General features: G+C 44.8%; 2 protein-coding genes across 8 annotated transcripts; both read right to left on the bottom strand.

The window, feature by feature from the left end:
- Positions 1–58: 58 nt before the first annotated feature.
- CG14445 (uncharacterized protein) lies at positions 59–3,302 on the bottom strand. 4 transcript variants are annotated; one of them, NM_001298005.1, is made up of 6 exons: positions 2,954–3,302; positions 2,357–2,616; positions 1,879–1,896; positions 1,383–1,671; positions 1,010–1,229; positions 59–608 (listed from the first exon to the last, which is right to left on the bottom strand). In NM_001298005.1, exons 1-6 carry the CDS (start codon positions 3,135–3,137, stop codon positions 491–493), a joined length of 1,089 nt encoding a protein of 362 aa, NP_001284934.1. In that variant the 5' UTR covers positions 3,138–3,302; the 3' UTR covers positions 59–490. The 4 variants fall into 4 exon arrangements, with proteins under 4 accessions (NP_001284934.1, NP_001284935.1, NP_572301.2 ...); NM_001298006.1 differs by lacking the exon at positions 1,879–1,896; NM_132073.4 differs by lacking the exon at positions 1,879–1,896 and having other exon boundaries at positions 2,417–2,616.
- Positions 3,303–4,398: 1,096 nt separating this feature from the next.
- dtn (detonator) lies at positions 4,399–14,970 on the bottom strand. 4 transcript variants are annotated; one of them, NM_001298003.1, is made up of 13 exons: positions 14,397–14,681; positions 13,885–14,177; positions 12,702–13,817; positions 12,435–12,640; positions 12,214–12,373; positions 11,738–12,138; positions 11,311–11,669; positions 10,827–11,246; positions 10,633–10,771; positions 10,445–10,568; positions 9,950–10,382; positions 9,631–9,884; positions 4,399–9,574 (listed from the first exon to the last, which is right to left on the bottom strand). In NM_001298003.1, the coding sequence occupies exons 1-13, from the start codon at positions 14,440–14,442 to the stop codon at positions 9,560–9,562; spliced, it is 3,966 nt and encodes a 1,321-aa protein (NP_001284932.1). In that variant the 5' UTR covers positions 14,443–14,681; the 3' UTR covers positions 4,399–9,559. The 4 variants fall into 4 exon arrangements, with proteins under 4 accessions (NP_001284932.1, NP_572300.2, NP_001245547.1 ...); NM_132072.4 differs by having other exon boundaries at positions 4,613–9,574; positions 10,633–10,768; positions 14,397–14,676; NM_001258618.2 differs by having other exon boundaries at positions 7,451–9,574; positions 10,633–10,768; positions 14,397–14,970.
- Positions 14,971–15,264: the final 294 nt, after the last annotated feature.

Raw genomic sequence — 15,264 nt, 5'->3', positions numbered from 1 at the left:
ATACACATCAAATTCACTGAATGTTTCCATTTCCGTTTGCCATTGAAAAGTGTTTTTTCTTATTTCATCTTTATTATGTTTCTTTTCTGTGTTTTTGCTTATTTTTTTTTCATTGTTAGACAATCAAACGAATTAGACGCTACGCCTTATATGGGCCTTTAATAATAAAACTAGCAAAAAGAAAAAAAAAAAAAACAGAGCGAAGAAGGTTGAAAAGTTCACAGGGGAAAGAGACAGATAGATAGATAGATAGGAAGGAGAAGGCAACAAAAACATAGATGGTAATTATTATGGATCGAATTGGATCGGATTGGTGGATCGAGCGGAAACGTTGGCATCCGTTAAAAAGAGCATTATGTAGTATGTAGTATACATCGAAGTAGGGTAAGATAAACTGGGTAGTACCGAATCCGGAGTGTGGTCGTCATGGGGGCCCGTGTATTTGGCCGGAAAGCGTTGTCATCGTAATCGTAATCGCATCGTATCGAATCTACGACCTCGGCGGCTTAATTAGCTTGCTGGTGGGCGGTGGCAGCTTGCAGAAGCCAGCCGCATCGAAAACGGGCAGCAGTTCCCTCACCCGTCCGGGAATCGAGCCATCGAGCATTCTGGGGACGAAAAGAGGGCTTGAATAAGATGGCTCAAAGGAAAATATTACTCTAGAAACAACTGTGTATAAGCCCATAACTTCGCTAAAATCAAACTGAATTTTAGTTGGCATATCTTAAAATGCTCGTAACTTCATCCCCTCATCATCTGTATTCAAAATTAGAATTTTAATTTTTTTCAAATTTTTTTCGAAATTTCCTGAACGAACCACCTCAAAATTTTCAAAAAAAATTGGTCAAAATTTTTTCATCCACTTTTTGATTCTAGGTGAGAGTACTCATTGAGCTGAGTTACGAAAGGTATAACAATCGCTTTTAAGACGCTTTAAACCCAAGTTACAATAATCCAATGTTGGGTCTGGTGTCCCCAAAATTGAAGATTTTACATTTTGTTCGCATACCTGCGCTTATAATCGATCTTGGCGCCCTTCAGCGAGATGTTGGCCTCAGTGGGAAAGAACGTGGCATCGTAGAAGTTGAGTCCGTTCTGCAACAGAATGTTGTACTCATCCATGGAGGCCAGGGTGACCCGGATAACGGCTGGAGGCAGTTCTCTGCGCTCAGGACGCTCGGCCTTCTCGATGGCATCGCCCACCACAGAACCCACGCTCTTGGAGACGCCTGCAAATGTGTTGGCAAAGGGGAGAGGGGAGAGGAATTATTGAACATTTCACGACAGGATTTACCATCTAGAGATTGCAGAGAACATGGAAACGAGGGCGGGTTCACAATTTCAATATATTTTCGCATGTTACCAATTGGAGGGTACTTTACTTCGGAGTGCCGCTCGGCGCAGCGTCTGGGTTGGCGTGTGCAGCAGCTGAATCTGCTCACCTTCGACGCCCTTATCACCGCCGCCGGAGGAGCTGCTGGCGGCAACGGCGGAGGAGGAGGTGGCATTGGCGGCATTGCTGGCGAGGCTCGAGTAGATGTGCAGGCGCACCACCTCCACCACCGAATCGAACTTGTACATGGCATGCCGGATATCCTCCACGGGCAGATCCTCGGGCACATCCAGCACGTACAGGGTGAAGGTCTTCCTCGGCCGACACGGTATGGCAATCTGTGGGTCACAGAAGGGAGAACGAAGGGAGAACGGAGAGTGACTGCTGCGCATGCGCATGGTTAGGCTAAGCTACATAGGTCGATCGATGGATATATGGGGGGTTTCTTATATTTTTCTGAGTGTTATGTCTATGTCTGTGCTGGGTCAATTCCAATCTCAGTGGAGGAGAGTCATCGGTCGATGTGGTTATATGGATATACTCACGCTGCGCGAGAATGTTTGCTGCAAAATGGGGTAAAATAAAATTTGCATATTTCACTTGTCGGTTGGGTTAGTCTGGCCGAAGATGCTCGGATGATGATGGGATCGGATCTGATGATGTGGGATGTGGCATGGGAATGGGCAGTGATGGGAAGTTCTGGGTCTCGGGGCAACGAAACCCACTTCAGGTGCAACGAATCTTCAATAGATAATTTTCTAATTTGCTCAGTTACTGAATGCAAGTGGTAACATTTTCGTTTTGAACTTATCGAATTTAAAATTATTTTTTGTACTTTACTACAATTTCGGATAGAAATTTGTAAACCATTAAAGCATTGAGTATTGAATTTAAAATTTTGGATCACAATTTGAAATGTTTGTGGGCACGTATTTAGTCACACTTATGATAGATACTCTCTCAGGACATTCGAGCTGAATCGAGAAGGTGTTGCACCTCTAACCTCACTGCTGTGGCACATACCTTGTGCCCCATAATGCCCTTCCAATCACTGGAGATGTGGGTGTGGGTGGGTGGGCTCACCTTGCGGTAGAATCGCGCCCCGGTAACCTTGTGGAAGCCCTTCTTGAACACCGCCTGATAGTCATCTGGATGTGAGAATTTAAACAGAATGCCTGTAGCGGTTTTGGTCAAGCTGAAGCATCCCTTGAATGCCATCTTCTCGCAGATGAGGGCCGCCCGTTCCATGGACAACTCGTAGGATGGGGTCAATAGGAAGGCGCCTGTAAGTACGATTACGTTCTGGTTAGGCTACGTGGTTAGTCTCTTCAACTACTAGATTAGTGGGATGGGTAATGATAGTTGAAAGACTGTTGATTGCTACGTTAAATATTAGTATTATTATCCAAATTATCCTATAAGCTTCCAATTGGTTACTTGCTTTTCTAAACCCTTACAAATTAGCATTCTAACTGAACATAACTCGAACATAATAATATAATAAAACAGGAGGTGTTATATAGAGATATAGATAGATTATAGATCACCCTGCACTGCTATAATATTATAATCGCAATCCCCTGGCTTTTATGATTAGCGTATGAGTTGGGCCATGTCCACCTTTGGTCAGGAAATTATCCGGCGACGAGACCTCCGAATCGGAGTCATCCTCCCGCTTGTCCGTCCACTTGGGCTCCGCGGAGAGCTTGTGGGCGGCCACCTTGGTGATGATGCCCGAGGGTCGCTGCCTCGGGAACTCGTTCTTTTCGCACTCCAGATCGGATGTGTTGCCCAGGAACGACATGTTTGAAGCTCAGAAAATGCGGCACAGGAAAAAACTGTTTTGGAACGCAAAAAAAAAAAAAAAACAAACGGATATCTACTCGAAAACGATTCGAAAAACGATTCGAAAACGATCGCAATTCGCTGAGGGTGCCGGCGGTTGGGGCGATAATTTTGAAGCAACTGAAATGTAGCTGCGTTTCCAAAGCGCTTTTATACGCTCGAATGGGCCCGCTTCGCATCGCATCTTTGGCTTCTAGGTTTGGGCACCGATCAGCGAAATGAAAGTCCCACACACGCGTACAACTGGGGGCAAGATGGCAGAACTATTAGGCCTAATTTTCGAATTTTCTAAATATTATCTATGGCATAAAGAAAAGTAAGAATTATAGATACCATTTTCAAAACTGTATTTCAATCAAATTTATATGACTTTTTGTTTAAAAACAGGTAAAACGGGTCGTATACGCGATTTATTAGCTATGCCCTGAAAAAAATTACGTATACGTAGTTACTTCCAACTATGAAGCATAAGTAAAAATCATATTGGAACATTTCTAGCCCATCATAGTTCGGAAATTAACTAAATCTTGCAGCGCTACCAGTTTTCCCCGAGCTGTGGGCACGGGTTATGCGCTCATGTCGGATGTCTCTGAAATTGGAAGTTGGTTCTTACAATTAGACAACGGCACATTATTGTCTGTTATTGATCCTCTCCCGGTGGAGTGGGCGAACCAAAAGCTGCGATGCGATGCGATGCGATGCTGATGGGATGGGAACGTATCGGATCGGTTTGGTTTGGTTTGGTTTGGTTCGATGGTGCAGATGGGTTCGTGGGGTTCCGCAGGTTGACGCCATCGACATGGCTATATAGCCAAGATCACGCTGCTGCGGCGCCAACTGTTGCGTAAAATTCAAGAACACGGCTCGTCCCCAAAATGGAGCCACATGCCCCGCCGAATTGCGAATTATATAACGAGCGAGATGATGATGATGATCGCTTATGGGCACTCGGATATCAGCTGGCGGCAAAAGGAGCCCAAATGGGATCAAGGGCGTCCGTTACTTTGATTTGGAACTCGGAACACCAAGGTTGCCCGCACAAATTGGCCATGGGGCTGCAGTGAATCTTTGGCGGACATTAAGAACGCATTTCAGCGTATAAGGCAGTCAACTTTCATCATGATATGATATCATATTGCCCCATAATTATAAAATTACGACGCATTTGGTGCTTTAACTTAAAAGTCTCGATTATGAGTAAGGATTGTTTTTTTTTTTTTCATTTTATAATATGTGGTTTATTAATAAATTATTTTATTTAAATTAATTTTGTCAGTTTTCATTTTTGAATATTTATAATATTTTTGTTTGCTTCTTCGTTTGCCTTCCTTCGTTTAAACAAAATGTGTCCTTCGCTTAATAATATTGTAATAATCGTAGTAATAATAATAATAATAATAATTATAATAATAAACTACTAAAGTGTTATACATGGCAACATTTAATTTCATTTCGTTTCGATTCGATTCGGTTCGTTTCGCCTCGTTATGATGGATTCGATTTGGTTTTCGGTGTTGGATGATAAACAAGGACTCAACGATCGGAAGGATCGGCATTGAACTGATTGATGGAACTGAGGAGCAAGCAAAAGTGTACGTCTCATTTGGATTTGATCGTCTTCTATATGATGATAGGGTTTTGGAATTTCACTGCTCGAAAGTGGTGTTATACAATTGGTATGATTTATATATATATATATACTTTTATAATCTTTATACGCTGTTTATATATGGGTGTGTATATACTATATAGTAATATAAGCATTTCGTGGAGATCACTCTCTTGTGTCCTAGTGTGTGTGTGTTTGGGTGTGTATATGGTGTGTGTGTGTGTGTGTGGTTTTGCTTGCTAAAAAACGTCTGATTTTTGGGAGAAGAATCGAGGATAAATCATATATCACTAGCTCTTAAAAAGACATGCGCTGCCAATAACAACAAGAATTGAGTATCGCTATCTTTACCGTTAATCGTAATCGTTATTTTCTCAGGGTTGGCGAAGGGGAGCGGGGGCGGGGCGTGGGCGCTGGCATTGGGGGTAAGCACACATTTACATACTTACATACATACATACACAACAACTACGTTAATAACCGATACAAATGTTAACAATTATGCGGCGGATCGATGGACATAGAAGTACACTACATCGCACAAAAATTCCCCAACGACCTTGGCGAGGTGTTGGGTAGTTGGGAGGGGCGGTGCAAATCAGCGGGTAGCTTGGGGGGGGGGGGGAGGTGTGGATTGCATCTAGGCATTTTCTTGAAGCGGGGACATCAGGCAGGTGGGACATTCATAGAACTTACATGGCAAAACATTAGATTCGTATAGTAGTTTTCCGAATTACTCCGATTCTTCTGCTCCTTAGCGTAATTAGTTATTTTTCTTGCTTTTTTTTTGTTTCGTTTTTTTTTTTCTCTTTTTGGATTGTTTATGGTTTTGGTTTACTTTTTGTGCCAAGCGTACACACTCATTTATATTCAATTTAAACATATACGTATTTAATTTGTATGTATATTTAAGTATAGCCTAATTTTCCGGTTTTCATTTTCATTTTCAATTATTTTTTTTTTTGCAAAAAGCAGCATAAACAACTTTTGTGATTCTCCTTTTTCTTAGCATTTGTATAATTTTTCGATTATATTTCATATGCATATGTTTTGCTTTTTATGTTTTTAGTTTGCATTACACTTAGCCGGCGCCTTTTTTGTTTAGCACGATATAGGTAGTATTATTAACTATATAAATCGATGAATTTCCAAGTTTCAATGGGTTCGAAAAAAAAATCAAGAGTTTCATTTTGAATTGTTTTCATATTTGAAGTGCATTCTTTTCATGTTCTTTTGTGATTTTTTTTGTTGCTTTTGTGTGTTTCGATATTACATACAAGTACATACAGCTTAGGTTTAGGGGCGGGGGCGTGGCAGGGGGCGTGGCAGGGGGCGTTAAAAGCTTGCCTTGACTATATAAAACTATGAGTGTGTTTGTGTTGGTGTGTATGCGTGTGTGTGTATGATGGGCGTGACAAAACGAACAAAAAACGCTTTGAACTGACTAGAGAAGATCTAAAATTCGGCTTAAATTGCAGTCGAAACATGCTAAACAATAATGTACAATCTAATATATGGGTGTATACGTATATATGTATATATATATATTTAGTTTAAAAAAAAAAGATATATAAAAGTCTTTGCATTGGAATCGTTAAACACATACATACAAGTACAAGAAGGATTAAGCCGATCCGCGAATTGAAGCCAAGCATTTGTCTAGATTAAAAATGCTAATAGTCATCAATCGCCTCACGCCATTACAATTTTCACTAGGTGGTTCCGATCCGCATGGCGGAATTTCCAATGAAATTTTGGACTCCAGATCGGCTAAGACTAAGTTCTTTAATGGATGGAGGCTGATGTCTCTTCGTTCGTTCTCACTGTCTGTCCAACAAGCAAGCTCGGAAGAAAGCTAGTGCTAAGCTCGATGCTAGCCGAGATCAATCGATCGGATTGATCGGCATACTGGGCTGGGCTGGGCGTGCGGGTAAAGTTATATAAAGTTATAAAGTTATGGCACTGGTAAATGCTGGAAGCTTCAATAGGCCTAAATCTCATTTTCACTTTCACCAATGGCAGTGCAGCTCGACTGAGAGTGTGTGTGGTGTGTTGGTGTATGTTTCGATTGGCTTGTGCGGACTAGGATCGGGGATATGTCAGGGACAACAGGCAATTGCATCTAGTACTATATGCTAATGATATTACAGGTCGAAATCAACAGGATGTGTCCAGTGATGTGTCCTTGATGTAGGCGTGTGTCTTTGCAGTCCTTAGATCGATAGGGAGCAACTCAGGACTAAGTATAATAATACGGTACAGTGCGTTTGCGTGCTATAAGACCAAGTCGAGATCTATTTCAGTTAATTCAAAGACTCTTCATCTTATTTCCCAGCCCGTCGTCTGCCTTATGGCCGCGAAACGCACTGCACTTTCAACACGTTATGTACAGTATACAGTGCACTAGATGTCCGAGCGTCTGACAAGGACTACAAATTTAGTTTACAAACAATGCATTCGTGCGCTTCATTGTGGGCCTCGTTTGGAGCCTTACAAAAAATGAGATATAGATTGCTTAATTTCGTTTTACAATTGTTTGCTTTGCTTTTGCTTCGGCATTTGCATTTGCATTTGCTTAGTTTCGTTTGCTTTTGTTTATCGTTTCATTCAGCTTTTGTTTTGTTTTTTTGTTTCTCATTTCATATTTTTTTTTTTTTTTTTTTGGACGGAACAATTTACAACATATGATTATGAAACAATGAGAGAAACGAACATAATACTTAGATGGCCTCTAAAATATAAACTAATCGGATGAGACACTTATGCATAGCTACAGGATCTTACGAACGAAATTAAACAGACTTACACAGAAACGAAAGAAGACAAAAACGCATTTAGTGGCTACATATATGATTTGCTAATGGAATGAAGTAGCTTTCGGGTGCTATGATAAATTCTTACAACTTTTATAAGGAAAACGAACAGATGCAATTACAATTTCAAAAATTAACGTAGAATCTCCTTCCGCGCTATTGTGACACACAAGTAAATGAATATATAATCAAATATATATATATATATATATATATATCTGTATATAGAGAGGCGTAAGTTGGGGGAAAGGACGTGGCATTTGATTTATCCTTGCGTGTTACAGGTGTGTCCTCGATTCGTGGCTAATTTCGCTATTCAAAGCTTCTCGACTTGAGTTTGAAGTAATTTTGCACTTGTTCCTTTTCTCGTTGGTAATAAATACAGTAATGATAATGATAATCGTAAGACAAGATAATAATAATAATCGTAATAATAATAATGGTAATAAATATGCACGTATGCTATAAATATGGTAAATTTGTTATATAAAGCTTGGATCGCTCGGTAATATCATATAATATTTGGTTACACATTTCCCCGCTACTTCTTTGTGATTCGGTTTTTGGGGTTCTGTTCTGCTTTTAGCTGCTTCCTTTTCAATGCAATCGATCAAATAAAGCTCATAAGCGTCTATATATTATTTGTGATCTGTGATTTGTGATCTGTGTGGTGTGTGTTGTTGTGTGTTTCTTTCTAGGTTTCTCGATTTATGATTGGTATTAGGTATTGGGCTTCGATTGCCAACTTATAAAGCGACGATTTCTGTTCAAGTTTCCATTTTACACAATGTAGCATTTTGGATTATCCTTTGATTTGCTTTAAATTTTAGCGCGCGCTATATAATCATAAATATATATATATATATATTTATATATACGTGTGTATAGCATGTATATTATTCAGTTTTTAAGTTCTAGCGACTTTTGGGAGCGGTGCCCGGCACATTTTGGAAACTCTCCTCTTTCTCTTAACTTCTCTCTGTCGCTGTCTCCCTCACTTTCGCTCTCGCTCGCTCTCTCTCTCTCTCTATCTCACTTTCTCTGGCGCACGCACACACACACACGCACGCAAAATGCACTCACACTCACACTCGCACAGACACAACAGAGAGTAAGATATAGGATATGCAAGATCGGGCAGAGATCGTCTGAATATATATAAATATATATATAGAAAAGTTGAATCGAACCAGACAGATGGGACATGCGACATTATCTAAGGATGCGTGTGTGTGAAGCGAAGAGAATGGAAAAAAATGTCTGGATTAAGCTATGCTTTAGATGGCTGATCCTTAACTACACCATAGTACTTATGCAGATACTGATACAGATACAGATACAGTTACAGTTACAGAGATATAGATAGTTGTATACTATATATGCTTGCCCGTCGATTCCGATTGTGTCAGGCACGCGCTCCTCGAGATACACTTGGATTATATCTCCACGTTTACATATGCCTATAGGTGTATGCTTTAAATATGAACTTAGCCTAGCAATAAATATGTTTATCCATCGACTTATCTCCTTTTGCCTTGCCCCTATGCTCGGCTGACCAAGTCCGTTTCCGGGCTGCCTTGCTCGACCACAGCATGGATTCTTTTCGGAGTTGATGGAACGGCCTTAAGGTTTGCTTTTAGAGTACTGAGTGGGGGGGTTATTGCTAGAATTGCGTTTAGATGTGTGCCAGGATGACGTCTAGAACTGCCTGCTCTCGATGTCCAACGCTCCATCGTAGGCATCGAATGCATCAGCCGACTCGTCTCCCTCTCCACCATCCAGGACCAATGGTGTTGGCTTGGCTGCGGTGATGGCTGTGGCCGTTGCCACGCCGGCGACCAGTTCGTCGAGCAGCTGCATCTGCTGTCGAGTGGGCGAGGTCAGGGGCGTGGCAACCGTTTGATATCGGTGATGGAACGTCGACAATATCTCGCGAATTTTAGCAATGATCTCCTGTACTCAGGCATTTGACTCCTGCGGAACACAAGTGATGCATATCAATCAATATCAATATCTGGATGTTTACCCACCTTTAGGTTGTCAAAGTAGTGCATGATCTGCTCGTAATCCATGTCGAGATCGTCCAGGCCAAGACGCTCTCCGGGGGCGACAGACTCATCGACGGTGGCCGAGAACATCGGATTGCCCACCACGGTGGCGCGCTTAACACGCGACGATTTCGTGGTGGGCTCCTGGCTGACGGCGCTGGCTGGCAGCCTTATAATCTCGTCCGTTCCATTTGAGTTGGCCGCATCCCCAGTGCTGCTGGCCATGCTATGGTTTTCTGTTCACAAGGCCGGACCGTCCGTTTAGAAGATGTTTAATGCTAGCTACAAGATATATGCCTACCTTTAGCTTTGCCCTGGACTGCTGATGTGGACGGCGTTGCCGGCGAGGACGCGGCTGCTTTGGTAACTCTCTTTGGTGTCAGCGAATCGAACTGGAACGCGTTCTTCTGGTGCGGATTCGTGTACTCCACCAGCTTCTCGGCGTTGTGCAGCTCCTCGTGTTGCTGCTGCTGTTGTTGTTGTTGCTGCTGCTTGATTTTGTTGTGCGCCGCCTTAATGAGTGGCTCCTGACTGAAGTTGTGGCTATGGCTATGGCTGCGCTGATGCTGATGTGGATGAGGATGTGGATGGGCTTGGGCCAGTGGATGTGGGCGTTCTGTTGGCAATTGCTGATTCGGCTGCGGTGTCGACTGTTGGCTATTGGCATTGCTATCGCTGTTCTGCAAATGCTCACGTCTGTACAGCTGACTGTGTCGCTTGTTGGGTGCCGCATCCTGATAAGTAAAAGCAATCAATCTAAGTTTATTTGATCTGCATTTTGTTTTTGAGAACATACCTTTACAGATCCAGTACCGAGCACAGGCTGTACCGGCAGGCAGGCTCGAGCGCCCACATTCCTGTGCGGCGGCACTGGTGGCTTGTAGTCCAGGGCATTATCCTTGCGCTCGTTGGCCAAATAGCTGCAAGTATTTTTTTTTAGATGAGAGTCGGCTGGTGCAAAATACTTTTGAACACAATACTCACTGGTCGGCGTGCTGCTTGTTTAGATTGGAGGCCGGCACGATATGTGTCTGCAGCTTGGGCTGTTGGTCAAAGGAGCTAACACGGCGTCCATTGTCGTAGTTGACAATCGGATTGCTAGTGATGCGCATGCGGGAATCTGCTGAATAATAAAGCCTTAAGTAAGTTAAACCCTTTTGGAAAATATCGAATGTCACCTCTCGGATTCAGATGCGTGTTGGTCTCGGCCACAATGGACTGGCGGTCGATGGTGGAGCGTCCCAGCCAGACCCAATCGTGTGCATTCGTTGTCGACTCCTTCAGGCGCACATCCCGGAAGCCACCCGATCCACCAGAACCATTGCTCTTGCCCGCCGACAGAGGATCCAAGCCAGATTCAATCATTGCTGGCCGAAATTTGGAGGCATACACAACGCAAGAGATCACAAACACAATAATTGCGAAGCAGAACGCCGTGAGCAGAACGTACATGCCCAGTTCCATGGTGGTCATGGTGCCTGTGCCAGCTAGTCCCTTGCCATGATGACCCTTATGAACCGCCTGAATGCTGCCCCGATGCTGACGCGCCTGAACAGTAGGCTCGTACAGCTGGCTGGAGTCCCTCAAGGGGATGCCCACTGAAACGGGGATTAGGATAGAATAAGTATAAAGAGATACAATCATAATATTATCTACACCAACCTATAATATCGGCCAGATCTCCTGTTTGCCTATAGTTCTTTCTCTCCCTGCCCACAGTGCCATCATTTTGGATAGCCTCCTGCTTGCTCACGATATCCACATTGTTGAAATCCACTTCAATAGATGCCAATGCACTGGCCAATGGTGCTGCATTCGATTTGTTCTGTTTGGAGCTGCTCAACGTGCCACGTCGCTGACGGCATTCCTCGGATAATAGAAGGGTCACGCGCAGCAGGTTACCATTGCCCTCGCCGACGGCTATGACACGTGGATGATGGGAAGCCAGCATGGGAGCAAATGCCACCACCTCGGTATCCAAACTCTCCACCAGCAGGAAGTAGTCCTCCACGGCAATATCTCTGTAATCACATAGTAACACAATTTTAATGAATATACGCGAATTGAAAGTCGTATAATGTTCACTCACCGCAAAGGAGTTTTGGAGCCATCGGTAAACTCCAGATCGATGTCAAGCAATCCCTCCTGGTACTGAGCAGTTAGCTTGTGTGTGACAGAAGTCTCCGCCAGGTAGCCGTTCTCAATCGTGTTGTCCGGACTGATGGTAAGCTGCAGACCCGAAATAACGCGCACGATGAGCTTGGAAAGGTTCACCTTGTCGCTGCCCACACGGATTTCCTTGGTGCCAATTACTCGACCCGTTATGGGTGACAGGACCTGGACATCGGTGCGTCCCATGGACTTGCCCTGCAGAATTCGACCCTTCAGAGATGCGATCTTGGGATCGGCCACACGGAGCAGCGGTTGCACCAGATCCGTCACTCTTAAGCCTGTACGCCGTGAGATAAAGTAGCTGGTGCGTCCAGAGTTCTGTTTCAAATGGATAAGAAGAGAAACATGGCTATATAATCACTTTTGACGCTTATGAAGCTCAGGAATTCCCACCTGGTCCACGGCCAGGAACTTGGCATACACCTCCACGGGACTTTGCTGGTAGCGAGCGCGACAAATCGTCTTGTCCGCTCCCAGATTGTTATAGTAGTTCGTTCCATGCTGACCCCAAACGTAGGATCTCTTCTTTCTTCGACGAGACTGCTTGTTGTGTCTGCCATGCAATGAATAAGAATGATAAGTAAGATATTCAAACTACAGGATAATAAACTTACAGATAGTGATTGTCATCGGTTACTTTCCATCCTTTGATTTGGGAGAGACGGAAATCGGATATGTAAACTTCCAGCGGAAACTCGGGCATCCAAACGATGAACTTGGCCACGCCCACATAGGTGCCATACTTGACAATGACCGAGGCATTGGATGAGCCGCGCTGCTCGGAGCCATCCACATAAACAGAGCTGCAGGAGGAGGAGACCTGAAAGAAGTTGATTGGTTATTTAGCTAGCAATTGCACGATTCACAGTCATCAGACGCACCTTGATTACACTTTCATCTTCGGCGTGACAGGAGCTCTGTAGCGTCACATCGGCCACCTTGCCTGCCTGCGAAACGATGAACACCTTCATCGCCTGGGCCACCTGTCTGCCCGTTAGCACCGCCGTGTTCATCACCTCCCAGATTTTGGCCATCGGTAGCACCGCCTGAATGTCATCCTTGTTGATCTCCAGCTTGGCAATTAGTCGCTTCTTGTTGTCATCGGGTATAACCAGTTCCCCGGAATCCTTGTCCTTTGGCGTGTCATAGACATGCGTCACGGACCACACAATCTTGCCACCGTCCACAATATCATTGGTGTCCTCGGCCACCTCGAGCAGCCATGAGAATACTTCAAACACCTCGCTGGTTAGGTTGCCACCACTTTCCAGACTGGATTCGGCCTCTTTGCGGAAAGCAGTAACGCGAGCGGTAGTGTGTTTGGGATTTTCCTTCTCTACAGAAACGCTCCATTGGTCTGTGGAGGCGGTGGCGCCCAGAATCTTTAAGCCCGCCTTAACACGAGCTCTCACAGTGAAGGCGGCCACCCGCTGATCGGGATATTGATGTAAAAAGACGGGCACATGTAGACGGGAGAGTGGATACAGCGGATGTTGTGGCAGGAGAAAGGTGACGGCATCATCGGCGCGCAACATACGATAGGGAGTCCTGGCGGCCAACAAAGGCACCTGGGCGAATGTGGTCAACGGTTGGATCTGCACCTTCGGCTCGCATTGCTCGGGATTACGCAAAGGCGGTTCAAAGACACTGTACGAGACCTGGGCATACCGCTGCGGTACTTTGGGTGGCGCCTGACCACTGCCATCTTGTGTGGGCGCCGGCAGCTGGGGCCACCAGCCCAGGGGCACGACCACTTCGGCTACGCAGACACCGTCCTCGCCCTCCGGCATGCAGCGTCCTTTGAGCGGCTGCTCCGAACCCATCGCCACGTGCAGGAGTACACAGACCTTCTGGCGCTGCAAATGACCACCCGGATCGGCTCCGGCGTGGAATAGTACCCGAAGCACGGGAGCATCCTGCGATACACTGGAGCGAACCAAATGGGCGGATATGTCCAGGTGCATATTTGGCTGCTGGAGCTCCAGTAGAGTGGCATTCTGTGGGAGAGAAAGTGGTATGACAAGGCGTCCTTTTGTTGCTTGCCAGGATTTGGGGATAACTCACGTTCATATAATCGCCCGACTGGCTGTCCATTGTGTCCGGCACAATGTAGCGGGCTGGCACCGTTTGTTTCGTGGAAAACGGTCCATAGCTGGCGCGTATGGACACCGGCTGCGTGGTCTCGACCACAGTGAATCTGTCCAGAGATAACACGGAATCATAGGAGGATCGTTGCCGTAACGGCGGCACCGCCGAGGATGTCTGCACATTGGCGATCTCCGGCGTCACAGGTGGTTGGCGGGCGTGCTTCAGAAAGAAGCCGCTGTCCGGCGCCTCGAAGTGCACCTCCACGGAGTCTGGCGAGGATTCGGCATGGATTTGTTATGGGTTGGGAGTAGATGAAGGAGTCAATTAGTTGAATTTTGGTAATGGTAACATAGGGGTTGGGGATTTTCTTAAACCCGGAGGTCACCCACTCCTCCTTTATCCCCCTCCCACTGGCTTACTCCCTCCTCCCACTCCATCGCTTTTTTTGTACCACCCCCCTGGGTTTGGAAACTTTATTTGATACTTACATGCCAACGACAGCTGCAAAGCAATTATGAGGCAGTATCTCATCATCTTGTTCGTGTGCAGGAATCCAAAATATATCGAAATCCTGAAATCCTGTGCCCACCCACTCGTTAATTTGCTAATTAACTGTGCCCGCACTTTCGTTATTTTCACTGTTCTCTCGCTTGTGTGGCTTATTTGACCGTTATTCCGTTAATCGTGCCAAAAGTCAACCGTTAATTCGCGCTGGCTAGCACTTTTCGTCCTTTTTTCTCGCTCAGCAATCCGCAGCACATCCTTTATTGATTCTTTCCAGTGTGCCCACACACCCACACACCAACACACACTCACACGCTGCTCACACACACAGCCGTGGGCCACCTCACACACAGATACACATGCACATGCAGGTATAGACACATCTTCTCCTGCAAATCGCGCAGTTCAGTTCGAAATTAATTGGACCGCAACCGTGCCAATCGATTCGATTTTTCACTCGACTCGCTTTTCACGCGCTGGCAAGGATCTGCTGGGCTGGAAAATCCCTCGTTCGACGCCCTAATGCATGCCTCTTTTCATTCAGGTCTCTCAGAATTTTACACAAATATCGAACATTCCAAACACTTTGCAGTGTGTCCATACCGTATTGAAAACAATATCCTAAGATAGTGGTACTACCGTATTTGGAAGTGCTGTAATATGGGGCTGCCAGACTGTGCGCATACTCCTGAAACTCCAATCAGAACGCGGGCAATTCAAAAAGTTAATACCAAAAAAAAAAAAATACCATGTTTGACAGTGAAGAATAAAGAAAAATAAAATTAATTGGGATTGCTTAAGAAAATTTTTTGAGAAACTTTAGATTCTACAAGAAAAGAGCTTCTTAGGAAC

This window comes from Drosophila melanogaster, chromosome X (genome assembly GCF_000001215.4).
Source record: "Drosophila melanogaster chromosome X".
Taxonomy (NCBI): Eukaryota; Metazoa; Arthropoda; class Insecta; order Diptera; family Drosophilidae; genus Drosophila; species Drosophila melanogaster.
The sequence above is the reverse complement of the archived record's forward strand: the minus strand, read 5'-3'. Positions and strand labels throughout refer to the sequence as shown.